This window comes from Tursiops truncatus, chromosome 10 (assembly GCF_011762595.2).
Source record: "Tursiops truncatus isolate mTurTru1 chromosome 10, mTurTru1.mat.Y, whole genome shotgun sequence".
NCBI lineage: Eukaryota > Metazoa > Chordata > Mammalia > Artiodactyla > Delphinidae > Tursiops > Tursiops truncatus.
Genome location: NC_047043.1, coordinates 66,382,132 through 66,408,326, shown reverse-complemented (window position 1 = coordinate 66,408,326; position 26,195 = coordinate 66,382,132). Strand labels below are relative to the sequence as shown.

General features: G+C 57.4%; 1 protein-coding gene and 1 long non-coding RNA gene across 5 annotated transcripts in view; one reads left to right on the top strand and one right to left on the bottom strand.

Moving 5' to 3' along the window:
- POC1A (POC1 centriolar protein A) overlaps window positions 1-7,896 on the top strand; it is a 76,422-nt gene extending 68,526 nt beyond the window's left edge. The window contains exon 11 of the mRNA XM_033865085.2: window positions 7,220-7,896. Within this exon, the coding sequence (XP_033720976.1) occupies window positions 7,220-7,318 (99 nt within the window). The 3' untranslated portion in view covers window positions 7,319-7,896. The remainder of the gene's footprint in view (window positions 1-7,219) is intronic.
- A 5,134-nt stretch (window positions 7,897-13,030) lies between these two features.
- On the bottom strand, window positions 13,031-21,615 carry LOC109552177 (uncharacterized). 4 transcript variants are annotated; one of them, XR_012334629.1, is made up of 3 exons: window positions 21,481-21,615; window positions 19,009-19,109; window positions 13,031-17,337 (listed from the first exon to the last, which is right to left on the bottom strand). It is a non-coding gene; the product is annotated as an uncharacterized lncRNA (long non-coding RNA). The 4 variants fall into 4 exon arrangements; XR_004528561.2 differs by lacking the exons at window positions 19,009-19,109; window positions 21,481-21,615 and adding an exon at window positions 18,087-18,225 and having other exon boundaries at window positions 13,031-17,121; window positions 17,228-17,337; XR_012334628.1 differs by lacking the exons at window positions 19,009-19,109; window positions 21,481-21,615 and adding an exon at window positions 18,087-18,225 and having other exon boundaries at window positions 13,031-16,091; window positions 17,228-17,337.
- Window positions 21,616-26,195: the final 4,580 nt, after the last annotated feature.

Below are 26,195 nucleotides of genomic sequence, written 5' to 3'. Positions count from 1 at the left end.
TGACAGTGCCAAGAGTGTGCTGTGTTCTTCTCTGTCTCAGGGCCTTTGCACCTTGTGCTTGGAACACACTTTCTTTGGCCTGTCCTGTGCTATCTCCTCACAGAGGCCTTCTGGGCCTCCTGTCAGAGTTGGAACCCTCTTTCCCAGGTTTGCCGGCCCCAGAGCACGTGAGCCGAGTCAGGGGCCTGGACTCCACGCGGAGCTCAGTCCCTGTGGGCCAGACCGACACATCCTGCTGCTTTCTCTTTGCCTTCTCCCTAAACACAAAGTGAAAAGGGGATGAAAAGGAGACAGAAATGAGTACTGGGGGGGAAAGAGCTGAGGAAAAATGGAGGACAAGCCCACCTCAAGAAGAAACCAGGCTGAGGAGAAAAAAGAGGTTGGCAGGGCTGAAAGAAGGGGAGGACACACCGTGAGGAAGTGGGGGCCTGGGAAGTGGGCGGTCAACAGGAGAAAGCGGGGGCAAAGGAAGGGCCCACAGAGCCCAGGGAGAGCATGTGGGCCTGAAAGAACTGTGCGCTGCTCCACAAGGCTGTGGGCAACTTGCATCGCCCACCTTCTGCTCTGTTCCACCCCTTCCGAGGGTGGGGGATTTATTCTCCCGGGGAGCCCTGGACTCCCGCCGCCTCCGTGCATTGCCCGCAGAACTCTTCCCTGGACCCGCGTGGAGCCCACGGGAGTATCGCGGCCTGGCCCCTTGCGGCTGTAGAGTCAGGCGGAGGCCCCGCGTACCCACTTTGCCTTTTCCGAGCATCACAGATGCGTGAGGCCCCGTCACAGGACTCAGGGGTGGAGGCTCTCCCCTTGGCCACCTCGGAGGCCAGTGGAGATACACAAACCCAGGCTCTGTCCCACGCAGGCCACTTTGGGCCCCGTGGGGTGCAGACACCTGATGACTCGATGCCAGTAGAGAAAAGGCATCTGAGACAGCGAAGTTTGGACCTGTGGCTCTGTCAAAATGTCCCCAGTGCTGTGTTCCCTCCCACTTGGAGTTGGGGGCCCCAGGTACCAGGCTTATCGCTGAGGACAGGCATTTTGGTGCAACTTCTCTGAGCAGCACTACAATTCAGAGGGGACTAAAAATAAAAGCCTGTCACTTTAAAATTGGTTATTTTTACACCACTCAGAAGGCCCTTCAGGATGTTTCATAAAACGTCTTACACTGTTGAACTGTGAGCGAGAGAAGCCTCTCGCCCTGTTAGTGTTGCCCCAATAGGAGACAGATCACAATGTCTTCTCCCCACTCGGCAGGAAAGTCAGGATCTGAATGAGATGACCTTGCTGAGCCTCTCCCAGGGGGATTTTCCTCGGAGAGCTCCAGTGGCGAGTCATGCTGGGAACCCCGCCCCCTAGCCCGAGCTGGCCTCTTCCATGCTCTTGGGTTTGTTCCCCAATGCCTCCAGCGTCCTCCTCCCTATTGGGTCCCTGGGTTGGGCCGTCCCTCCATCAGTGCCCATTGAGGGACCAGGCTGCTTTCCAGGGGGTTTCAGCAGCATCACTGACATGGTCCTGATGAGCCCTGGCCGGAGCCCCCAGTTCACCCACACTGGATTCTCCTCTCCAGTATCCAGGGGCTTGTGGATTCACTGCCCTCTCCCTCTCCCAGTCTCCCCCCAGCTCCCTCTCCCCCTATTAATGAGGATGATCTGAGAAATCCAGAATAACCAGGCTTTTTCTGACACCGCCTCATGCCTGCCTGACCCTCCCATCCCTCTCAGAGGGGCCTCTGCCTGTCCAGTGTGGTGCCCATCCCTGGCCTCTCCTGCGGGGCCCATCCTCAGCCTGTGTTCTCGGCCTCAGGAGCGTGTTCTCTCTTGTCCCCCATCTGACTCACCACCAGATGGTGGTGGTTCATACCTCATGGATATCTCTGATTTTGTCCACTTTCCTCCTTAGCCCTCTCCCCCAGTCCAAGCCACCATCATTCCCTCTCATTCTCTCTTGCCTCCATCATGCCTAGTCACAGCCACACAGCCACGCCCCGGGCCATCCCCATGGAGCAGTCAGAGGGGTCTCATCCCCGCTTGGCCTTGAACCCCCAGCACCTTCCTGCTGCTCTGCGGCTAAAGATGAGGCCGCCAGGCATGGCCTGCAGGGCCCGGCCCCATCTCCTGCCTCCTCTGAGGCCCGTCTCCTGCTCGTTGCCTTCCCTCCCACCTCGGGGCCTTCCTGCCCCTCTCTCCTGGTGAGCTCCTCCTCAGTCTTAGCTCACTCCCTTCCTAGGGCCACCTCCCCTGGCTCTGACCAAGCAGCGCCTTCCATTTTCCCAGCGCACCCCGCTGGTCTGCGCAGCTGCTTAGCGCTTGCCTCTTCAACCTGCTGCGCACCCTGCGGGCCCAGCTGAGTCTGTCTGCTCTGGGCCATTGTCACCCCGGGCCTGGCACAGGCCAGTACGGCGTGGTGCCTGGGGAGGATCTGAGTGAGTGAAGAGTCTAGGGCCAAGGTTGGCAAACTTTTTCTTAATGGTAAATATTCTAGGCTCTGGGGGCCATAAGAGTCTGTCACAACTACTCAACCTGCCACTGTAGCCAGGAAGCAGCCACAGACAATATGTAAGCAAATGGGCACAGCAATAAAACCTTATTTACAAGAACAGACAGCAGGCTGAGTGTGCCAACCCTTGGTCTAGAGAAACAACAGAATTCATTCAACAGCGAAGGGAGTGTTTCTAAGGAAACGATTTTCCATGAGAAAGGGCTGTGGCTTCCTGGAAATCGCTGGTAACAGCAGGAGAAGGTGGTTCTGAAACAAGCCCCCACCTGACCCTCAGACAGGTGTGACTTTGAAGGTGACAATTATGGATCCCCTATGACCTTGCCCCAAGGGGCTCCCGCGTGGCTTGCAGGTGAAGGCCATGACCCTGGGAGGCAGACAGTGTTGGGCGAGGGGTAACAGTGTCCAGGCGTGGAGTCTGAATTCTGCTTCCTGTTGCTCCCATTCAGGGAGGGAGGTGCCTTGTTTGAAGTTAAGCCCAGTCTTGGGAGGTGTGGGGCGCCAGCAGTGACCAGGGCGAGTACCAGAGCATGTCTGGGGGCTGATCTCTTACGCTGTAGCAGCATAAACGCCCCAGTGAGAGAAGGCATCTGAAATTAAGGTGTTAGGGTCGTTTCTCATTGCATATCTATTAAAAGGTTCTTGTCGGTATGTCCCTTTTAACCCTATAATATTGCCTTTTCATAGCTGTGACTTCTGTGATAATTCCAAACCTAAATGTTTAGCCAGATAAGAGACTCTACTTCACGGGTATTGGAGGTGTCTGAGGCCTGGGAACTGCCTTGGAGGGTGGCCTGATGGTGTGAGGGCGCTGCTGGGTGACCCTGAGGGATGGCCCTTCCATCCGCTCCTGCTCATTTAATCCAGAGCCACCAGACCAAGTGGCTTGGACAGGACAGAAGGTGGCTGCCGCTGCGTGAGCACAGAGGTCCAGGAGCATGTTCTCAGGCTGCTTGAGCTTGGCCATAGGGTGGGGGGCAAGCAGGTCTGCTGGGTCACAGGGCCAGTAGCCCTCAGGTGATGCCAGAGCGAGCGGTGGGGGCAGGGGCGGCGGGGGAAGGAGTAGGTTAGGCCTCTCCTTATATGTGGTGGATGGGGACAGAGCAAAGGTGCACAGTTCCCGGTGCCTTAGCCAGCACTCTGAAGCCAGGCCACCAGGGTTCACAGTCCAGGTTTGTCATTTATATGCTGTGTGACTTCTGGCAAGTTAGTATCACTTGGTTGGTGCCTTGGTTTCCTCATCGGAAAAAATGGGGGTGATACAGGCTCCCACCCTGAGGGGTCATTGTATGGAATAGAATGCCTGGCATACTGTGAGCACTCCGTGAGTGTCAGCTGTCGAGCAGCCCCTGGAGCAGAGTGTGTCAGGAATCAGGATGGCCCCCCAGAACCCAGTCCTGGGTCTTCCCTCGAGTCTGGGCTTCACACCCAATTACAAAGGGGACCTCGTGTCTGGATGGCACAGGGCCAGGGAGAGGGCATGAGCTGCCTGGTTTCTCCAAGGTCAACAGACAGGAGGGCCCTCTCTGTGGAAGAGTTTGGACCCCAGAATGAAGGAGTTCCGGCTAATGGCCGTCTTTCCCAGACGCGTTGCCCAGACAGGTCTGCCCAGCAGCCAGAACCCTAGACTCCTCAGCCCCTTCTCCAGTTTCCCTTCGCCCTACTTAAAGTTAAGTCAGAGGCCCACGGACACCCATGTCAGGCAGGGCCATTTCCTTTTTTGACACCTGCCACCACACCCAGCTTTCAACTCCTTGGGGACTCTGTGAGAGGCTGGGACCAGGTCATTCACCCTTGAATAAAAGGAAAGCAAGGTGACTGGGCTGGGAGTGTGGACTTAGAGGGACTGCAGAGGTGTCTGCCTTTCCAGTGCTTCTCCTCACCTTCCAGGGCAGGCGGGCCTTGTCTCCGGGCCTGGGGAGCATGGGCACCATGTAGCAGGACGAGAATTCCCAGGGCTGGGCCAGAGTACGAGGTGGGGTGAGCCACGAGCAGCCTGCTTGGCGTGGCCCCGAGCCTCTGGAGGGTACGGCTGCGGGCTCTGCTCTGCCCTCTGGGTGCTGAGGCAGCACATACTCATGGAGGCTTGCTGTGCCCCTGACACTTGGTTGTGGGGATATTGCTCTGAACCAACAGGTAAAGGTCACGCTGCAAACACAGCCACATGACATGGCCTGGAATCGGTCCCTGCTAGCGATGCTGCTCCCTCCTCGCACGGGGCCCCAGCAGCTGGGGAAGCACGGTGGCCGTGGCGCGCGCTGTGGTGGCCTGGCTGACTCCCTGCAGGTGGCCGGCCTGCCTGCCCTCTCGCTGTGTGCATTGCCAGCCCTGAGCGTGTCTGACCTCTGCTACTTGGCTTCCCCGATCGGAGCCTTTTCATCAGTGGGGAAGCCCTTTCCTGGTGGAGGGAAGGCATATCAGCAAATCGGAGATCAGGGTTTCCAGGCTTCACTTTATCAGGAGGGATAACCGTTTCCCATGAAAATGAGGTCCCATGCTTTAGTGGAATGGGATTATTAAGACAAATTTGTGAAGCAGAGACTGTGTTCTGATGCACAGAAATCCAGTGTGTCCGTCCTCCTCTTCCTGGCCCATCCTTCCAGCTCAAAAGGGGTTTGGACGGGATCATATGTGACGGGGAAGAGCTGGGTGGACTTAATCTCTGGATGGTGGCCGCCACTGAGCATCTTGGCAGAGTAGGCTGGGGGCGCAGGGAGTAGGGAAAGTGGACACCAAACACAGAGATGACGTGACTCTTCCAGAAGCTTGCCTGGGAAAGGGGAGAAGCTGCAGGTTTGAGAAGGGTGGACTTTTTTTCAGCCTGTTTGTCTCTAACGTGCTATGAAGCATCCCCTCATAGCTCCCAAAGGAAGGACCCCCAACACCCTCCCTCCATTCAGGGGGCTGGAGGTGAAATAAGCGATGCTTTTCTGTTCAAAGAAATTTAACATCATCAGATTTAATGCCATATTTCTACCGAGCTGAAGTATGGGCCCCCCATGGAACTAAGTAGAGGCCTCGTGAAATGCGTGGCACCCCTGGTATTGACATTGGCCCAGCACCCGCTGCCTCCACATTTGGAAATTCTGTCCCTGTGAAGAAAAAAAAATTTTTAAGTGTGTGTGTGTGTGTGTGTGTGTGTGTGTGTGTGTTGGGAGGGGGATGGTGCTGGGCAGAAGAGGAAAAGCTGGCTGGCTCCCCCACTGGGGCCTGGAGTCCAGAGCCATCGGAAAAAGTCTGGATGAGGAATGATTTTGGAGCTTGGCTCAGTGTGAGTTTTGCAGCAGCCAGTGGAAACTTCCAGGAATGCTGCTCTGGGCCAGCCGGGGGCTGTTTCCGCCGCCACTTTTATGAGCTACAGACCCCCTCCATGGCTGACCGGCCAGCAGAGGGGAATCTGACCGTCTCTTTCAGCTCAGCTCTACCTCTCAGGGTGCAGTTCATATTCCACAGGCAGTAACTTTTCAGGCTCTGTCCTGTGCCCCAGGGCTCAGAGCCTTTGCAGCCCGGCCAACTCATCTAGAAGGGGCCAGCCGCCAGGAGGAGCAGCCTCCATGAGCGGCTGACATCCATGCGGGATGCTGCAAAAATTTATAGCAGTCTTAGAGGGGAAACTCCCTCCCAGAATGTTTCAATGTTTTATTAAATATGTGAAAGGAAAGTTTCCTTTCTACTGGACCAAGGCCCAGAGCCTCCATGGAGCCTCAGGGAAGGTGGCAAAACCTCTTGGGAAAGCCCACAAATGAGTAAAATTAATAGAAAGTTTTGTTTCTTAATCTGACCCCTTTCTGATGCCGGTAGGCTGCATGGCACAGGAACCAAGCCTGCTTCATTCACAGTGGACTTGCCCAGGGCCTGGTGTGGGCCTGGACACCACTGCCCCTCTGTCAACACTCTGTCCAAAGCCAGAGGAAGGGGGCAGCTTTCTGCAGCCTTGTCTGGAAGCCAGGTTCACAGGCCAGCCGTCATGCTGGGTATGCAGGAGAGGCCAGGGAGCAAAGGCTCTGCCTCTGGAAGTCAACATGACAGGCATTGTCATGGTGGACAACATGGGCACCATGCTGTCACCTCTCAGTCTCCGGGACTGCTGTGAGCTTGGCATTATCCTTCCCATTACAGAGGAGAAAATGGGCTCAAAACCGGGGAATTAGGGCCTAACCCCCAAACAGCACATTCCTGCAATGGTCCTCAGTGGACTCGGACAGGCAGAGGCCCTCCTGGGCTCAAGGGCCTGGGAAGCCCCTCCAGGTGTAGAGATAAAGGGCCTGAGGTGTGGGCAGGACCCAGGTGGGGCGCCTTCTTTTGTGGTTGCAGTTTTCTCACCTTTGGAATGGAGATGCTTGACGGTCTCTGGTTGGTTATGGACAGAGCCTGGCCCACATGAGCAAGTGGTTCTGCTCTGGAACTCCAATCTAAATGCCAGACCACCGGGGCTGGGGATTCCTCACCCTTGGCTGTCCTGGGCAATGATCGAGGACTATGGGACCTGCTGCCTACTTTCCCTCACTATGTCCTTCCCGCTGCCCAACAAACATCAGAGAACAACCATCCCGAACCAGCAGGAGTGGACATGAAGACCAGAGACAAGGCGCCAGGAAGGAGCCCTGGGTGGGAAGAGCTGGCATTTGTTCAGCGGGCTGAGACAGCTGAGCAGGACTGCCTGAGGGCATCCCCAGGGCAGCCCGATGGCCCCTCCATCCTCTGAGCTTGACCGTTTATTTTGCAGACAGTCTCCATCCTGGAGCAGCGGTTGACACTGACAGAAGACAAGCTGAAGCAGTGTCTGGAGAACCAGCAGCTAATCATGCAGAGAACACCACCATGATCAGGGGAGCAAGAATCAAGAGCTCGGTCGATTTGGGGGGTGACAGGCCGGGGATTTGTACTAGGGAACTTGGGTAAATAAATAGAGGGGATTCAGCTCTGGGAATCACATCCATCCCAGAGCCCCAGGGGTCCTGCACCTCTGCCCTCCACCCAAGCTGTCCGCACCTGGAGACTCTCCACTTGGCCGTGGGAGGCCCCACATACCCACAGATGACCACGTTTAGTTTAATGTGAAGGAGCCACTTGAAAATGTTTGCTACCTTGGAGTCCTAAGCGGAGTCCACTTTTCCCTTACGAACCTTTCTACCGTATGACTGGCTTCCCCCACCGACCTTTCCCAGCGTAGAAATGGACTACTCATTGGTTGGATGAGCCAGGAGTTTCCTATAAATCTGACAAAAGGCCCAAAGTGGGCCCATCTGTGTCTGATTTACCCAGGACCAAGCACTCTGGAGAGGGGGGTGGCTTTGCAGTGGCCTTGATTTCTGCCCCACACATGTTCACTGGGGCCTGATGGCTTCCTCCTCTGCATGCATGAGGGCAGAGGAAACTGAACATTAAAACGGACTTGATGGAGCTCGTCAGTGAAATGGCTTGTTCTGAGTGAGACCTAGTCCCCCCATCCCCAGGACCTATAAAGGGAGAATGAAAATGGCTTCTTGGGAGGGCCCCTGCCAGGATCACCTCTGAAGCCCAGCACACCCTGTTTGCAGCCATTCGGGGTCTTCAGGAGCAAGGACAGCCAGAGCCCCTGCCTATACCCTGTCCCTCCAGCTGGCCTGGCTGGCTGCTTCATCTGAGACCTGGAGGCCTCAGGCACCTGCCTTTCCTCTTGCTCGTGAGGGTTCCATAGTCAGCTTCCCCTGCATCCTTGCAGGAAAGCCAGGCAAGTGTTTCCCATATGTCTGGGTGTCGTCCATGCCTTATGCATTCAGCTTCTTGGGGCCCAGCCAGCCAGAGAGGTATTTACCCTCCAACACACCTGCCCTGCCCTGGGGCCTGGGGGGAGGGCGGTGTTAGATCTTCCCGGGAGCTGTCAGTACCAAGCAGCTAATGAGGTTCCCAGCCTCTGCAGCTTCCAGGTGGGAGCAGAGTCTGAACACCTAAGAGCTTGGGCTGACAAGAGGCAGCCTATGTTGAGTACCGATGAACGACAAGCCTGGAGGAGCTGCCTCTTCCACCTGGATGGGGAGAGAGCTGTAGTCTGCAGTTAGGCCTCAGGCTCTGCCTTTGGTCGAGCCGTGTGACCTCAACGTGGTGACATAACCTCTCTGAGCCTCAGGTTCTTGTGTCAGGTGGTGGTGGTAACCACCCCACCAGGTGGCGATGAGGTAGGTACTTAACAGAGGCCCGTGGCTCCCCGCCCCTATCAGTCCCTCTAGGACGATGTGGGAAGAGGCTGCAGGCTCAGGACGCTTTGGAGGCCCCCAGGAACCTGCTGCAGTCTTCCCACGTGGCCCTGCTAGTGTGTAGAAGAGCCTGGAAGTCCTGCTGGTCTAAATTGGCAGGTAAGACCCTTGGCTGTCTCGGGAGGTCATGGGCTCCCCGTCCCTGGAGGCTTTTAGGGAGTCTGGGCAATGCTAAGTCAGCTTGCTCAGAGGGGACACAGCTTGTGGGGCCAGGCTTGTCATCCCCTCCCATGCTGGCTGCCCTGCCACTGATGAGACATTGGCTGCCATGTTGCAGCCAGTGGAGCTGGAGCTCCCAGGTGTTGGGGCTGTGGTGATCCGAGCGGCCAGGCCAGGCGAGATCCTCTCCAAAGACACAGATGGTGCAACAGGACAGGAGCAGGGTCTCCAAGGCATTGTGTAGCAGCTCTGCTCACAGGCCAGGCAAGGGTTGCCACCCATCGTGTCTTCAGTTTACACCAGGATCAAGTTTCGAATTTTTCTCTGAAATCTCCCTTTCTCTGTGGGAGAAAATGAGGATTTTTGAGGGTCTGCTAGGGATTTGGGAAGTGGGCTGGGAGGTAGTGGTGTACTGTTTTCCCCTGGAAGTCCCATCACCATTGTCAGATGTAAACAGTCTGGAGAGGGGTACTCACCACCACCCCCACACACAGCACAACCCTTGTCTGGTAGGACAGTATTGTCATGTCCTGGGACAGTCCGACCTGGACCCTCCCAGATGGAGGCGGGCCAGAGCCGTGGCCATGGGCTTCTGGGAGGGCTTTGCACGAGTGGCCCGGGCCAAGCCCTCCTGAGGGGTTTCCTGCCACTCACACCTGCCTTGACGGAGCCACCAGACAGATCTGGAACTGGGGAGAAGGATGGTTCTTGGAGAGCTGCATATGTCTTTAAAACAGCACAGAGACCTGCCATCTCCAAGCCTGGGGGTCAGTGTGTGTGACCTCGCCAAGGCAGAGCTGTGAGGGCTCAGGCTCACATTTGGCCATGTTGTTCCCCAAAGAGTTCCTTTTTTAGCTCATGTGGGGCCTGACCCAGGACCTCACTGCTCTGAGAATCTAGGGGCCAGGTTGCTCCTGGCGGGAGGGAGACAGAAAACCCTAGGGTGCTCTGACCGCTCTGGGGACTGTCTAGCCTCAGTTCCAAGCCCCGCCCCCGTGAAGGCGCTGCAGGCCCCCGAGCTGGGCAACACGGTCTGGGCTGGTGGCAGGCAGGACTGACTATGGGGGGGTTGGGGAGGGGCCCTTATAAGCACAGGAGGAGTGGGGAGGCCTAGCAGGGCTTGAGGTGGCTCGGCCCAGTTGAGGGCCACATGACAGGGCCTGTGGCGTCTCCCCAGATGACACTCCCTGCTAGCCCTCCCAGGCAGCTCCCCTGTGGCCGGGGGCTCTTCCCCATCCCCCACCCATGCTGCCAAGCTCAGAAGCAGCCCCTGGAAATGTAAATGCCTCAGCTCAGCCGTCATCTCTCCTAATTTTGGATTTTGGTAACTGAGCTCCCAGAAAACCAAATTGCAATTTTTTTTTTTTTTTTTTTTTGTGCTAGGAAGATGCGTTTAGGTTAGTGGGGTTTTGTTAGGAAGTACATCTCAGTGGCAGTTCCCAGCCCCCACCCCCATCCCTTCATCCCCTAATTTTCCTAACATGTGAAGTGAAAGAACAGGTGTCTGTGATTTAAATTGCAATCCCCCACCTACCCTGTGCCAGATCCTCAGGGTTCCAGGGATGAATCTGTACTCCCTGCCGGAGAAACTGAGGGAGGCAGCTCAGGTAGACTGGAAGACCAAGCCAGAAGGCAGCAGCTGAGTCCAACCCCTGCCCATGGCAAGCCTGCCGCCCTTCATTACTGAGTCACCACTCCCAGGGGTACCTGACAGACTAAGTGCTGATGGATCCCTGCAGGCCTGTGTCCCTCCAGAGACTTGAGTAGCACGAGCCAGCCTGTCCTGGAAACTGCCATTCTCCCGCCCAGCACCATCCTTGTCCTCTGTCCCATGGTCTCAGCAGGGGCGCGCTGCGTGACAGCAGGCTGGCAAGAGGGCGGAGCAGGGGAGTCTGGGTCGCTCTGGGAGTCAGGGGCACCACCAGAGTCCAAATCCCGGCTCTGCCCCCCGCTAGCTCCATGACCTTGAATGAGCTCAGTAACCTTGTGGAGACCATTTGTGAGCTAGTGCCCGTCTCATCAGGCACATGAGGCGCTCGGAGGGAGAATGTGCTCCGTGTGTGACTAGAGGGAGACTTCTGGCGGGTCCGACCCCTTCCCTGGGACTTGGCCTGTATGTCCATGGGGATGGAGTCTGGTGGTCCCAGAGTCCTTCTGGCTCTGAAATTCTGGGTGGCCAGGGTTACGGTCTCTTGATCCCGTGGCCCGTGCTACGGGGATCCCCAGTGGTGAGGAGGGAGTTGGGCCGGCAGACAGCCTTGCCCCAGCTGAGGAGGCAAGCCCTCCAAGCCCACCTCTTCTGCTGTCACCAAGGCCGAGGCCGCCACTAGGGCCAGCACAGGCTTGCGGGTGGGTGTTTGTGATTGCCGGGAATCCCGGAAACCCAGCCCGCTGAGCAAGCGCAAGCATGGTGAGTCACACTATCCCAGCTCCCTGTCATTACCCTCATCTTCCTAAACGATCTGCTTAAGAGGGGCCCCTAATGGCTCCAGCCTTAACTGGTGGGTGGCCATTTAAGCGGGACAGAACTGGGCCCCGGGGTTTTCTCCAAGCACCCCCTCTCCACCCCACCCCGCCCCATGCTGCCGAGGAGGGAACCACCTTGCCAAGGCGTCAGTGTCAGGCAGGCGGGCCCCTGCTCACTTCCTGTGAGCATCACCGCCCTGACACAGGGCCTTGTCCCGTTGCTGAGTGGCCTCCAGCCCTAGCACCCCGGGCTCACTCTGCCGGCCACTCTGGGGGAAGTCTCTCTAGAGGCCCAGAACGTGGGGCGCTCACAGCCATGCTCGTGCTCGAGATGAGACTGGAGCCAGGCCAGACAGCCTGGGGCAAAGCCATGAGGAAGCTTTCTGTGCCGGCCCCTCCTCCGCTGTCAGCTGCTGTGTGGAAACACTCTCCCCGACCCTATTTACAGAGCAAGGCTGGGGAGTGGTTTCACTTCAGGTGAGGCCACCTCGAGCCCCTTCTGCCTGGGCGATGCCTGTAGCAGGAGGCCTCCCCCCGCCCCCACTGTCTCCTACCACCCATGAGAAATCTGAGCACTGTGGGACGGGGGACCTGGGCAGGAGAGGAAGTCACATCTTCCGGCAGCTTTCCTTTCTCAGTCCTAAGCTGCTCTTGCAGGCACAAGTGCCTGTTCCTGAAAGTGGGACTTTGATATCTCTCATGGGTGCTCCGTGGGCAGAGGCTTGGCCTGCAGGAGTTGGGCCCGTGTCAGCAGTGTCACTCAGCCAACATACTGACATCAGCCCCTGGCCATCTCCATCCTTCCTCAGCTGGGCACCTGGACTCAGCTGAGGAATGGAGACTGACTTCAGAGCTGTGGCCGTCCCTGAGCACCTGGGGCCCACGTTCACCCAGTCCATGTTCTCCTGGTCTCAGGCCTGGCCAAGGGCACAGGTGCCCTGCAGCTGCTCTGCTCACCTGGCCTCTCTTCCAGATCTCTGCCCTGCCCCTGCCCTTCCCTGGCTAGGCTCAACCCAGGGCCTTGCCTTGACCTGGCAGGCCTCTCTGGAACCATCCAGCTCCCCCAGAAGCTCCTGTGATGCCCCACCCCACCTCTGCACCGAGCCCCTCAAACTGACCCCAGCCAGAGCCACCCGAGGACATGCCCTCATGCCCAGGGTTGGGATGGGAGTGCTGATCGTGTTCCCCGGGGCCAGCACACCCCCCACCCCTACCCTCACCCCCAGGATCATTCTCCATGACAGCTGCTGCTGGATTGGCTCCCCCAGAAGCCTCTGGAACTTGGAGCTAGGGAAGCAATGTAATTAGTCTTCCCAGACCCTCCAGGCAGCAGCTCACATGTGCCTGCTAACTGGAAACAGAAGGTGCTTTCTGTTGCAGAGGCCTGGGCTGGCCTGCGTCTGGGCTGCTGCTGTGGGACTTCTTGGCTGCAACTCTGAAGTTGACCTTTGCTCCCAGGATTGCCCTGGTTCTGGGGTTGGGTCCAGTTCCCCTCACAGTTGGGGTGTGCTAGGGTCGTTTGTGAGGTTCTACAAGGATGCCCATGCCCTTTGAGACATGTCCCAAAGTCTCCTTTTTTTTCCAGTTTTAATATTTTTTTATTGAAGTATAGTTGATTTACAGTGCTGTTAATTTCTGCTATATGGCAAGGTGATTCAGCTATACATATATATACATTCTTTTTTTAATGTTCTTTTTCCATTATGGTTTATCATAGGATTTTTGTTGTTGTTGTTTGGGGCTATGTCAGGTCTTAGCTGCGGCATGCGGGATCTTCGTTGTGGCATGCGGGATCTTTCATTGTGGCATGCGGGCTTCTCTCTAGTTGTGGCCCACAGGCTCCAGACTGCATGGGCTCTCTAGTTGTGGTGCATGGGCTCCAGAACACGTGGGCTCAGTAGTTGCACTCCGCGGGATTAGTTGCTCCGTGGCATGTGGGATCTTAGTTCCCCAACCAGGGGTCGAACCCATGTCCCCTGCTTTGGAAGGCAGATTCTTAACCACTGGACCACCAGGGAAGTCCCATATCATAGGATATTGAATATAGTGCTCTGTGCTATACAGTAGGACCTTGTTTATCCACTCTATATATAAAAGCTTACATCTGCTAACTCCAAAGTCCACTCCATCCCTCACCTAACCCCCTCCACCTTGGCAACCACAAGTCTGTTCTCTATGTCTGTGATTCTGTTTCTGTTTCATAGATGGGTTCACTTGTGTCATATTTTAGATCCACATATAAGTGATATCATGTGGTATTGGTCTTTTTGTCTGACTTACTTGATTTAGTAGGATAATCTCGAGTTGCGTCCATGTTGCTGCAAATGGCATTATTTTGTTCTTTTTTATGGCTGAGTAGTATTCCATTGTGTATATGTACCACATCTTCTTTATCCATTCATCTGTCGATGGACATTTAGGTTGTTTCCATGTCTTGGCTATTGTGAATAGTGCTGCTATGAACATAGGAGTGCATGTACCTTTTTGAATTCTAGTTTTGTCTGGATATATGCCCAGGAGTGGGATTGCTGGATCATATGGTAATTCTATTTTTAGTTTTCTGAGGAACTTCCATACTGTTTTCCACAGTGACTGCACCAACTTACATTCCCAACAACAGTGTGGGAGGGTTTCCTTTTCTCTACACCCTCTCCAGCATTTATTGTTTGTAGACTTTTTGATGATGGCCATTCTGACTGGTGTGAGGTGATACCTCGTTGTAGTTTTGATTTGCATTTCTCTAATAATCAGCGATGTTGAGCATCTTTTCATGTGCCTATTGGCCATCTGTATTTCCTCCCAAAGCTCCTGTTGGGATAATTGCCTCTGGTTTGGGGGAACCTCAGCTATGGAGGCCCCTCTGGTGAGGGAAGGGGGCTTAGGCTGGGGCAGGTCAGGTGAGAGCCCTTCCAATCTGCCCACCACTCAGGCCATCCTGAGCTAGCCCCACAAGGAGCCAGGACCTGCTGAGATGATGCCTGTTCCTTTCCTGCCTGGTCTACTTCTGCCCTTGGCCCACTCCCTCTGTTCTCAACATAGCAACCAGAGTCAGCTAAGCTGTAAGATTAAAAAATAATAATAAAAAGAAAACTTGTAAGATAGTTCATGCCATCCCTGCTCAACCCCTTCCAGCAGTTCCCCAGCCTCCTTCAAGTATAGGCCACAATGCTCACCACAGCCAAGAGGCCCTACTCAATCCTGCCCATTCCCCCACCCCCATCTCCTACCACCCTCCACCCTCCCTTCATGCCCCTCCCACCACGCCAGCCTCCTGATTATTCCTTGGACACACCAGGAACATTCCAGCCCCAGGGCCTTTGTACCTACTGTCCCTCCTGCCAGGAATGCTCTGACTTTACCTTTCTGTGCCTTGGCCTCCTCATCCACAGCATGGGGTAAGAGTAGCACTGGCCTCACAGGGCTGCGGGAAAGATTTGCTCTCACAATTCACACAAAGCTCTAAGAACAGACTTTGTGCCTGCAGGGCTCCAATCCATGGCCTGGGGAGGTGGCTGGAGGTGGGTGGGGGCTGAAGGTCTGGGCCCCCAGCATCAGAATGCTACAGGCCAGCCAGCTGACTACAAGGCCTACTCCAGGCTCAGCCTTGGTCAGCTGACTAGAAACCTGGGGTTCAACCAGTGTTCCTGGGAGGGACACCCTTTGTACCCCATGAGGCCCTCAGTCCGCTCCCTAACCACCATGGGTCTCTCTCATTGGACACCCCACTCCACATGCCAACATGGCTCCTAGACAGCCTTTTCCTAATGAGGCTTCCAGCCACCAGGCCAATCTGAATGGCCAGGCATGGCCCCCACTGGACAGGGAGGGAGGGTGGGGCAGCCAACCCACATGCCAGGCCTCCCTGCCCACCCGCTAGCCGAGAGGGGCAAAGGTGGGGGTCAGGGCTGACAGGTCAGTGGCCTCGCTGCATCCAGGGCTCTCTGGTTGGGTAGGGGTAGCTGGGCTGGATCTGAATGAGGATCTTGCTGCTGGCCAGCTGGCTGGCTGTGGAGGGGCTTCATCATGCCCCCATGGGCCCTCCCACCCACCTGGTTCTATCCTGCCTCTAATGGCTCAGAACCCCAGTCAAGCAGGGCCAAGGATTTGGGGCTTTTTCTGCCTGGAGAGGAGTGGGCCCTCTAAGGGGTCTCCCCCCAAGACTGCTGGCCTGGGGGCCTCCTGCAGGGGCTGGGAGCCTGGCAGCCACCTTGTGGGGGTGGGCACAAGACTTCTGGGGAGAGTCTTCCCTCCACTCCCCCTCCCCCTGGCTTCCTCCTCCAAACACATGTTTCCAGTCCCCTCTCAGGCCCCTCTCCCCCTCCCCCAGCCCCTTCCCATTTCCTCTCAGAGGCCCTCACTCGCATGTGGAACTCATTAGGAGACCCTCAGAGCTTGTAACCCAACTCTGGCCTGGGCTTGAGGAGGGGGCCCTGTCCACAGCCCCCATGCTGAGAGGACCAGCCTCCCTGTCTGGCCCCTGTCTGGCCCTGTGCAGCCTTGAGCTAGAGACCACAGGAGCTGGTCATGGCCAAGAGCTGGCTGGTGCTGGGTGGGGGAAGCTGGCCAGGCTCCGACTCATCTCTGCCCGGTGCCCATTTAATCATCCTAGCCTCCCAGGAGCCGGGCTGGGATGGCAGTCGGACCTGCTGGTGAAAAGCAGACCTCAGGGCGCCTAGAGCCGGCCAGAGGGAGGGTGTGGGGTTCTGAGCAGCTACTTGATGATCCTCAGCTTCTCATCTGAAAATGAGAAAGGAAGTCCGGGGAAGAGAACATGGTATGAGCAGCCACTGGGCAAGACAAGGCTATTTTCTCTCCTGAAGGACAGGCTGAGTGCACAGTCCCACGGGCTGGGAGTGGAGATTATGCAAAAAACTGATGCTGTGGTCACCAGAGTTTGGGAAATGCCAGATGAACAAAATTAAGCCAGCTATATCCCTGCAGGACTTCTCAGAGCCTTTAACACACTCCTATGCTATGCAGCTGGGGCCACAGAGTTCACAGTGTTTTTCAGACATTTGACCACATGACCCTCTCTATGAGGTGGGCCTAGTGTTCTATGGATCCCACTTTGGACAGTTCTACAGGGAGAGCCCTGAGGAGGCAGGAGCCATGGGTCAAAGACCCCTGATGGGAAAGCTCCCTGAGGGTCAGAGCAGGGGCTGTTGTCTGCTGGGTCTGAGCGAAGGGTGGGAGTCGAATGGTGGTGACAGCTAAGGAAGGGTGAGCAGGAGGCAGCAGGGGGCTGGTGTGGCTGAGACTTGGAGGTAGGACCAGGCTGGAGCTTGGCCAGGGCCTGGTGACTCTGCTTCCCTCCCTCATGGCAGGTGGGTAGGCAGGGGTGGACACAGAGGCAGAGGCATGAGGCTGGTGGGCAGGGCCCTGCCCCATGGGGTGTTGGGCGTGTCCATGGCCCCACATCAGCCTCAGGACAGGGCAGCCACCAGCTGCAGGTTCAGAAGAGTTGCTGTCTCCTCTGTCTCTGTTTCTCTTCCTGTTGGAGCCAGCCTCTCTGTTCAGAGTCTGTTCTGCCCACACTCCCCGGCACAGCTGCTTACAGCCCCCGTCCCAGGCCTCCCCTCCAGGACTCCTTCCCACAGGGGTCACTGCCTGCCCCCGGGGCCCTCTCCCCACTGTCCAGGCATAAGAGGGCTCAGCAGGGGGACATGAGCTCAGCCCTGGACTGGAGCCTTCACACAGCATGTTTCCTCCTGCCTCAAGCAGCCTCGCGTGGTGTACGGTACCCCATTCTATAGAGGAGGAAACAGGCCTGGAGAGGGGAGGCCGGTGGTGGAGTCAGCATTACAGGCAGGCTCCCCAGTCTCCACCTCTCCCATCTTACCCATGCCCTGTCCCAACACACATGGCACACTCACACCTTGGTCATCTGAGGGCCACAACGGGTTGTCCTGCTATGTCCAGCGCAGGGTCTGGCAGGTGGTCAGCACTTGACCTCGTCTGGTACAGGTGTCAGGCCAAGGCACTCCTGCAGTGCATGGGGGTGGTTGGGAGTCTGTGCCCAGCCCCTTAGGCGAAAGAGACCCTTCCCTCTGACAGTTCCAAGGCAGAACCTGCCTAGCTGCCCCGCACCCCTGGGAGTTAGGGTAGGCAGAAGGTATTGCCCCACTTTATAGATGAAGAGGCTGGGGCACCTCCAGGGGTCACCCAAGTCCACAGCAGCACCCCAGATCCGGGGGTTCCAGCTGCCTCCTACGTGGGAGCTCTGTGTCCCAGTAGTGCTCATGGCCTGGGGAATTCAGCCACTCCCCAGCCTGAGTTCTTGGGCCTGGCCTGTTGTTTCTGGGGAGGTTTTGACAGAGAGTTCCAGCTCTGGCCAAACTGCCTTCTCAGTGCCTCACCCCCACCAGCCCTGGTCTCGGAGCCACCCCTATGGCTCAGGCCAGAGGGCTGTCCCATCTGGCAGTGGGGGTCAGGGCAGTGCTGGCTTCTAATGGGAGACTGCATAAGCCATGGCAAGGGGCAGGGAGGTGGGAAGGGGGCCTTAAGCAGAGCTGATCCCTGGTCCTCCCTGTAACAACCTCAAAGGGCCCCACTAGGAGCCCTGAGAGTTCACTGGTCCCTCTTCTCTCCCAGAGGACCCTCGTCTTTGCAGGGAGGGAGTATCCCAGGTTTGAGGGCATGTGCCCCTCTGGCAGGAATAGGGCTGGGTGAGGCCACATCAAGAAGGGGAGTTCCCCAGACTGTTTCCAAGTGCTGCCACCCATGCCTGCCTACCTGAGAACATGGCACATAGAGCTCCAGGCGACCGCTGGACAGCTGAGCCCATATGGGATGGTGTTGGGCATGAAACCTAGAATAGGGCTGAGCGCTGAGGCCTCAACACAGCAACCTTGTGTCAGGGCCAGGCCAGCTGGTTCCCAGGCCATTTCCCCAACTTCATCTTGGTCACATGATCTCCATCACTGTCACCATCAAAGCCTTATAGGAGGAATTCCTGAAAAACGGCTGTGTGGACTGATGGGGAGGGGACCAGACAGGCCCAGGCTGGCAGTAGGCAGATGCTAATGAGGCAAGTAGGCCTGGCAGCTACAGCGAGACCTACCAGGCACCGCCCTTTGGCCCACCCGAAGCAGACCCAGCCCAGACCCCTGGCACATCCGCCTGCCAGGTGCCCTGGGAATTCCCAGCCCCCTTCGCCCTCCCAGCCTCAGAGGTTGGATTGGCTTTACTGTCAGGAGCCTGCCACAGCTGGCTCTCCTAATCAAAAAACCATAGCTGGTTTGGCAAAGACGGACCAGGGCACCACCCCGGACTCCATCATTGCTCCTTGCCTTTGCTCTGGCTGGGAATCCCTGCCCGAGTCACCCTCCTGCCCCCCACCCCTGCTCAAACCACTGGGGCTCCAGGCCTTTCCTGGCAGAGGTGGCTTCAGAAGGATCAGAAGCTTCAAGTGGGAGGCCAAGGGTGATACGGTGGCTAGAGGCCAGCAGCCAAGGACCCCTGCTCCCCTAAAGCCCTGGCTTCCATCCCTCAGAGCCCCAGGTGGGCTCATGAGGTGCTGCCCACAAGCCCTAAAGTGTCATAAAATGGAGGGGAGATCAGCCCAGGGCAAAGATTCTGGTGAGCGGCATGCAAGAGGAAAGGGCTCACCTTGACCTATGACTTTGGGGCAGGGAGCCAGCCCAGCCAAACTTACCTGAGTCCTTTTCCTCTCTCCTCTGCCTTCCTCCAAACCCCAAGGAAATCAGAGCCAGCTGCCTGGTTTCTTGGGGCTGTTGAGCTGTTTCTCCTGGCCCTCTAGGGATGACCTCAGTGTCAGCAGATGGGGCTTCCCCCACGCATCCCAGCCCCTCTTCCAGGCTTGAGAGTGGTGGTATGCAGGACTGGAACCCAGGCTTGGGACCTGAGGGACCCTTGGGTCCACCAGGAGGTGGGAGTTTGGGCTCAATTTGCAGAGGAAGGATAAGCTGCACCAGAGTTGTGGGTGGAGTGCTCTCTCTGAAACAGGGAAATTGAGGCCTGCAGCCCAAGGACAAGGATGAGGCCCTGCCAGACATGGTGGGAGCGGGGAGCCATCCCTTCATGGTAAGAAGCCTTCTGACTCTGGGCAGGTCATGCAGGACTGGCTGAGGCCCAGGTGGAGAATGGAAGTGAGAGGTTTCTGGAATCCTCCAGTGTGGCAGAGAAGAGCCAAAGGCATTTTAAATCACAGGACCATGTGCTCATGGCTGACAACACAGAGTCCAGAAGAAAGGCGGGATCCCACTTCCCAGTGCCCCCCCTGGCTCTGGAGGATGAGCTGGTTTGGGGGTAAGGATAAGCCGTAGTCAAAGGAAAGAGCCAGGACAGGAGGGCTCCAACAAGCAGACCAGTGAGTGCAAAGGCCCTGAAGAGAGAGCAAGATGATGTAGGGGCCTGGGCTGGGCAACCAGAGAATCCTGGACCCTGATGGGAGGCGAGGAGGTGGGGAGAGGGGCCGTGCCAGATCACTGAGGGCCATGCTGGCCTGTGCCCGGATGGTGGGAAGCTTCAGAGCAGGGGAGGACCAGGTCTGATTCTCAAAATATCCCTCTGGGGCTTCCCTGGTGGCGCAGTGGTTGAGAGTCCGCCTGCCGATGCAGGGGACACGGGTTCGTGCCCCGGTCCGGGAGGATCCCACATGCCGCAGAGCGGCTGGGCCCGTGAGCCATGGCCGCTGAGCCTCGGAGCCTGTGCTCTGCAACGGGAGGGGCCACGGGGGTGAGAGGCCCACGTACCGCAAAAAAAAAAAAAAAAAAAAAAAAAGATCCCTCTGGCTGCTGGGTGGGGAGGCTGCGAAGAAGGCTAGGGAGATGGTCCACGGGAGAGATAGGAGGGCCTGGACTGTGTAGTGAAAGTGGACAGATTCTGGGTAGGAAAGGATTAGTCATGGAAGTAGAAAGAGCATTTGATAGCACACATGCTATGTGCAGGATACAGCCCCCCTCCTTATGGGGCGAGTAGCTTGCCCATGCCCCCACCCTGGCAGTGTTGGCCCCCTTCCACCCCAGTGACGGGAAACAGCTGGTAGAGCAAGGGGTTCCCTGTAGAGCCTGGAGCCAGGTAAGAGCCAGCTGGAAACCCCTGGGCTGGGGGAAAGGAGCTCTGGGTTGTTAGTCTGGGGCCCAGCCCCCTGCCACAGCTGGGGTTGTAACCATGGGCCTTAGTTTCCCCACCTGTCAAATGAGTTGACAGCCCTCCCAGGGCTGGTGCAAAGCCTGGACACGGGGCCAGAAGGAAACAAGACTTGAAACCGTCAGGTGGGCTCCTGATCAGTAAGACCACAGGGGCCTGTGTGTGGGAGCCCCAGGCAGGCATGTCAACCCTCCTACCAGACCGTCCTTCCCACTTGCTCGTGTTTATGTGTTTCCTTCCCATCACCTGGGCCACGATGACTCACCCCAGGCCCCATGGGTAAGTGAGTAACTGGCTGGGGCTGGAGCCAGGCCCTTGGGCAAGACATTTCCCTTCCTAGGCCTCAGTTTTCTCATCTGTAGAATGGACAGACAAGCCCTGCTCTGCTCACCTCGCTGGGGACACGGGGGCAATGCGGGGCTGAGTTGGCGAACACTGCACTGGCATGAGGGCCATGGGGTAGGGCCTTTGTGCTGGGATCAGGCCTGCTTGACATCAGTCCCAAGTCAGCCAGCCCCGAGCAGGCCTTGAAATGTTCACTTGCCCAGGCTGACCAGCCCAGCAGACCCCCATACTCTGAGGGGAACCCCATGCCCAAGACAGCTTGGAACAGAGGGCAGTTGGGGTCATGAGAAAGGCCTGGATGGGCCCCAGGACTCTGCATGACCACGTGGGGGACTCCAGTGATGAAGGGAGGCTCACACAGGGGAAGTCGCAGCGGGGAGGCTCCACTGGGTAGAGAGTGGAAAATGCTGGGCCCTGCGGGGGAGGACTCGGACCAGGAGCAGACTCTGCTGAGGTTAAGCAGGGCAGGCTTCCTGAGGCCATGGCCCCTCAGAAGCTGGAGATAATTTCGGGTGTAGGCATGGAATGAGGAAGTGTGTGGAGGCAGGGGTGCTGTGTCTGGGCACCAAGTAGGAAGCAGGAGGTGGTCAGAATGAAGTGAGCTGGGGGTGGGGACAGAGAAGCATAGCTGGTCTGGCTATGAATTGAGACGTTAGCAAAAAGGTTTTACCTCCCGTGTCTACCACAGTTGATCAACTGGTCCTGCCTGCTTGGAAGGGTTTTCAGGCCAGAGGATGGTTCAGCAAGTCCTGTGATTGACTAGTAATGCCTGCCAGGGATGAAACGTGGCCGAGTGGTGAGTCTTCCACACTGAGGCAGGCCCCAGTGGGCTGGTGTGTGGCTGGGAAAGGCATGCCCCAGGGAGTCCACCTGGGGAGGTTGGCCAAGGGCCTGCAGTCACTGCTGGGTGGGGAGCAGGGAGAGAGGAATTACATATGTCTAGTTCCCCCTCTGAGGTCCCACTTCACTGCCCTGCACACTCCCTTGCTCAGGGCAGGTGCTCAGAAAATGAGCCTGAATGGGAGGGGAGGCTCCTCCAGAGGCAAGGCTCTCTTCGCTCTTCCCCTCCACCTTCTCCAGGTGGCTTTGGGGAGTTCCCAGATCTTCTAGGCCCTGGCTTCCATCCTGCCAGGTTTTGTTCTCTGATTTTCCTGGGTGTGGCCCTCTCTCTCACCTGACCTGCCCCAACCTGCCCTGACCTCCTACCCCCTCTGCCCCAACACCTGGGCAGGGCAGGGAGAGGGTGGATAGGCTGGGCCCCCAGCAGCAGAGCTGTCCCAGGCAACAGCTTCCCTGTGCCATGCTGCCATCACCCAGGGTCTGGCAGCCCCCTGCTGGGAGGCAGGCCGGGATGGACTTCTGTTCCATCCAGAACTAGTCACCACAGAGATCCCAGCAATGGCCAATATGGAAGGGTGAGCCCAGGTGACTGGAGGGCTGTGGGAGAAGAACATGGATTCCATCAGCCTGTAACAGCCTCTCTGGGTTATCTGTCTGTGGGCACCCCTCCAGCAAGAGTGGCAAGTGCCCACACATACAGGGTCTGTTGGCATGTGTGCATATCACAGTGAGTGTGTGTGTACATGTGTACTGTACATTTCTGCACTCGTGCATAGGTCTGTATTTGTGTATTTCTACGTACACGCTTATGTGCCTGTGAGCATATATGCATGTATAGGTAGATCTATGGGTGTTTGGGCCTGTCTTATGTGTCCTTACGTGTGTGTGTGTGTGTGTGCGTGCGTGCACATGCATGGATGTGTACAGCCAGGAGTTCTGTGTAGGGCAGGAGAGTTGCCAGGCTTTTCACAGTCCACTCCTGGCCTGGCTTACACACTACTTGTTCTGACTGTAACCCAGGCAGGCACCTCACCAAGGGATGCGGGAGAAGCTGCCCCAAGGGTCAGGGGCAAGCATAGTGACCCCTAGTCTGGGTTTCAGGCAGGGCTCTGATGGCACATCTCCCCCAGCCTAGTGGAGCTGCCCTTGGCAGAGACTAGCTCTGTCACCAGCAGCAGGCATCACGGACTGGAGTGCCCTGCCCCAGCCCCTGCTCCAGCCCCTGCTCAGCTCTCATAGTGGGAAATAGACCTTGATTGGAAAGCTGCCCTCCTGGAAGCAAGCAGGAGCTCATCCCAAATTTGTGCTAGCCTCTTTAGGGTAGGAGGGCAAGAAACTGACCCTCTTCCCCTCCTGCCCCTCCAGCATATGCCATTCAAACATGCTGGCCCATCTCTAAGAAATCCAGGGGCAACAGTGAGAAAAGGAAAGTCTGCTTCCAAGATGCTTAAACTATTCTTGGTGACACGGCTCCTAGGTCACCATGCCATGTGGACATGTGTTTGCGGGGGGGTGGTACACACCAGTTCATATCTGTTTAGTTCACATCAAACATCCCACCATCACAGCTAAGCCTTGCCGGGCTGGGAAGCCCCCTTCTCTGTGTGGCTCTGGGGCTGGATATGTGCAGACAGGGTAGGTAGCTCCAAACGTGCCTCATGGGTTTGGGCCTGGCAACTGGGGGACGAGGGATGAGACAGAGACGGCAGGAGGAGAAATGGCCTTGAGGAGGGGCAGGCATACCATTGGACATCCAAAGGGAGAAAGTCTGGTGGGCAGTGTAACCATGACTGTGATAGAGTCCAGAGCAAAGTTGGGGGGCAGGGGTCCTGGGATCACAGATCAGGGGGGCTAATCTAGCCTGGAGGATCAGAGGAAGCCTCCCTGAGGGTGACACCTGAGCTGGGATATTCTAGAAGGCAGGCAAAAGGTGAGGGCGAAAAAATGTCCTGACTGAGGGAAGAGCATGTGTAAAGGCCTGGAGGGGTGTGGGAGAGGGGTACAGCCCGCAGAGAGTTCAAACACACCCCACCCGCAGCTCCCCTCCTGAGACCCAATCACCCCCAGGGACTCACACCTGTTCTGGGGCCCCCCTGCCCCTCAGGGAGACCCTAGTGAGTGGGGCACCTCTCCCAGGGGCTGCAGGTGAGGGAGGGTCTGAACCTTGAAGGGCAGGAAAGGCCACATTCCTGAGGAGGAGGAATGTCTTTGATCCCAAGCTCTCACCCAAGGTACCAGGTCCCCTCTTCCAGTATCCTTGAGGGAGGGTCACAGGTGCAGAGCAAGGCCCTGGGCAGGGGCAGCTCTGGCCTCTTGCTGTCTGACCATAGGCAAGTTCTTGTTATGCTCTGAGCCGTGTATGTCAGAGGGTTCTGTGTCTGTCCCTTGCCCCCTTCCCTAACACCCAAGGACAGCCCTGCTGGGATCCACTTTACACATTGTGTCTAGCGGTTCAAGACTGTAGGCAGGGCTTCCACTCAGGAACCAAGGCTTTGGGGCTCTCCTCCAGCCAGGGTGATGGGGGCCCAGGACCACCGCAGCATCTCCCATGGTCAGGCTAATTCTCTTCCACCCCTTTGCTCCCCCTGTCACCCCCTCCCCAGATGCTCTCCCTTCTCCTGTACTCAGTCAAACCCTGCCTCTTTTTACATCCCTGCGGGAGGATGCCCCCCACCCCCCAGGGAGTCTTCCCAATTCCACACATCCTCACAGGTCTCTCCTCCAGGGTAGCTGTCCCCGCTAGAGGAGTCCAGAGGGTGAGGGAGACTAGGGAGCCATCACAAGCTAATGTGAGGGGTGGTGGGCCTCCTCCCCTCTTCTGGGAGGGGCTTCCTCGCGCACGGGGGATGGAGACGGGGGGGGGGGGGCACGGTGGAGGGTCCCCTCGCAGTTGTGCCCCCACTAGTGAGAACAATGGTCAACTCCTCATCAGGCACTGCTGTAGGCGAAGCTCCAACAGGCCCCCAACAAGCCCGTTGAGGAATGACTCACTGGCCAGCAGGTCCCCTCCCTTGTGGGTCTGCTCAGGCCTTTTGAGTGAGGTGCTGGTTGTCTCCATCCCTGACAACCAGCACCTGGACTACCGGCTAAGGGGCCTGGCTTCAGAGAACCACCCTCCCAGGCTGACAGATTTGTGATGGACTGGTTGGGCACTGTCCAGACCAGCACGATCCCACGTGGGGAAAACTGAGGCCCAGAGAGGTGGGAACCATACTCGGGCCACACAACACGTCAGCAGGTGGCAGGGCAGAATCCACATCTAGGCCCCTCAGGCCCCGGGAGCCCTTTCCACTCGTCCTAGGTCCCCAGGGAAGTAGGCTCTGCCCAGCAACCCTAGGACAAGCCTGCGCGGGAGGCCAGGGACCTGATTCTCCTATCACCTCTCTGGGCATCGAATCTTGGGTGATAAGGCCACCTATGATTGCAGTGCTGTCATCTTGCTGGGAGTGTGACTGTGGGAGAGATCCCTGCTTCTTTTCGACACAGCCCTGCAGCGGGATGAAACCCTTCACATAGACTATCCTTCGCATGGACAAAGGGGGGTGGGGGGAGGGAGGTGGGCAGCGGGTACTAACCCAGGGCCGCCCCTCTTCGTGCCTTCCTGTCAGCGGAAAGCTCAAATCCTGCGGGTTCCAGAAGCACTCCCTTCGGCAAATCTCAAGCGCCACCGCCCTTCATCTCTGACGCTAACCTCCCTCCAGCTGGGTGTAGAGGCAAGGTGGCGGGGAGCTGACCAGCCTCGGGCAGAGTGGGAAGGATAAACCCCAAGGATGTGGGAGCACTCCGCCCAGCAGGGAACGGACCAGACGAACCGCAGGATCAGCCGCGAGCTCCCTCCCGACGCAGACAACCCTGACTCAGTAGGGAAAGTGCGGCAGGCCCTGCGCACGCGCACCGTTCGAGTCGAGCCGCTTTGTTCCAGCGCTACCTGCGGATCCATTCACCTACTCCGCCTAGGCAGCCTGCGAGCCGATACACAGCGCTCGCTGAGACCCCGCCCACTTCCCGCGCTGGGTGGAACTTTCGGCGGGCCCCGCCTTCCTCTCTCCGCCCCACCGTCTCCTTCGGCCGCGATTGGCCACCTGCGTGGCGCACTCCCGCCTACCACGAAAGTTGATTGGTGCGTTGGGAGGTGGGAGGAGGAGAGCCGATTAAAGAGGATCCCCCCAGCACCCGCTCCCGTGGAAAAGTCACGTGGCGCTTCACTCGGCGCCTGTCACCACCCCGCTTATGAAGCTTCCTTAAAGGGCCCGCTCTCTCTTCCCAGGTCGTTTCAGGATTTCTTCACCCCTGCCCGTGGAGGGTGGCACGGCCTTGGGCCGTCCTACTCCGCCAGTTGCCTAGGTGCTGATCCCCCCTCAGGCCTGCTGGGGTGAGACTACCTTCAGGTCTTTAAGCGTGTAGCCCTCATTGGGACTATGCAAGTTGCCAGAAACGGTGACCGCCTAAGCACAGGTCATGGCACGTAGTAGGCGTTCAATTTCCATTTGTTGAATGAACTCGCTGAGAATGAATGAATGGAGTTGACAGGAGGAGGGGGCTTTG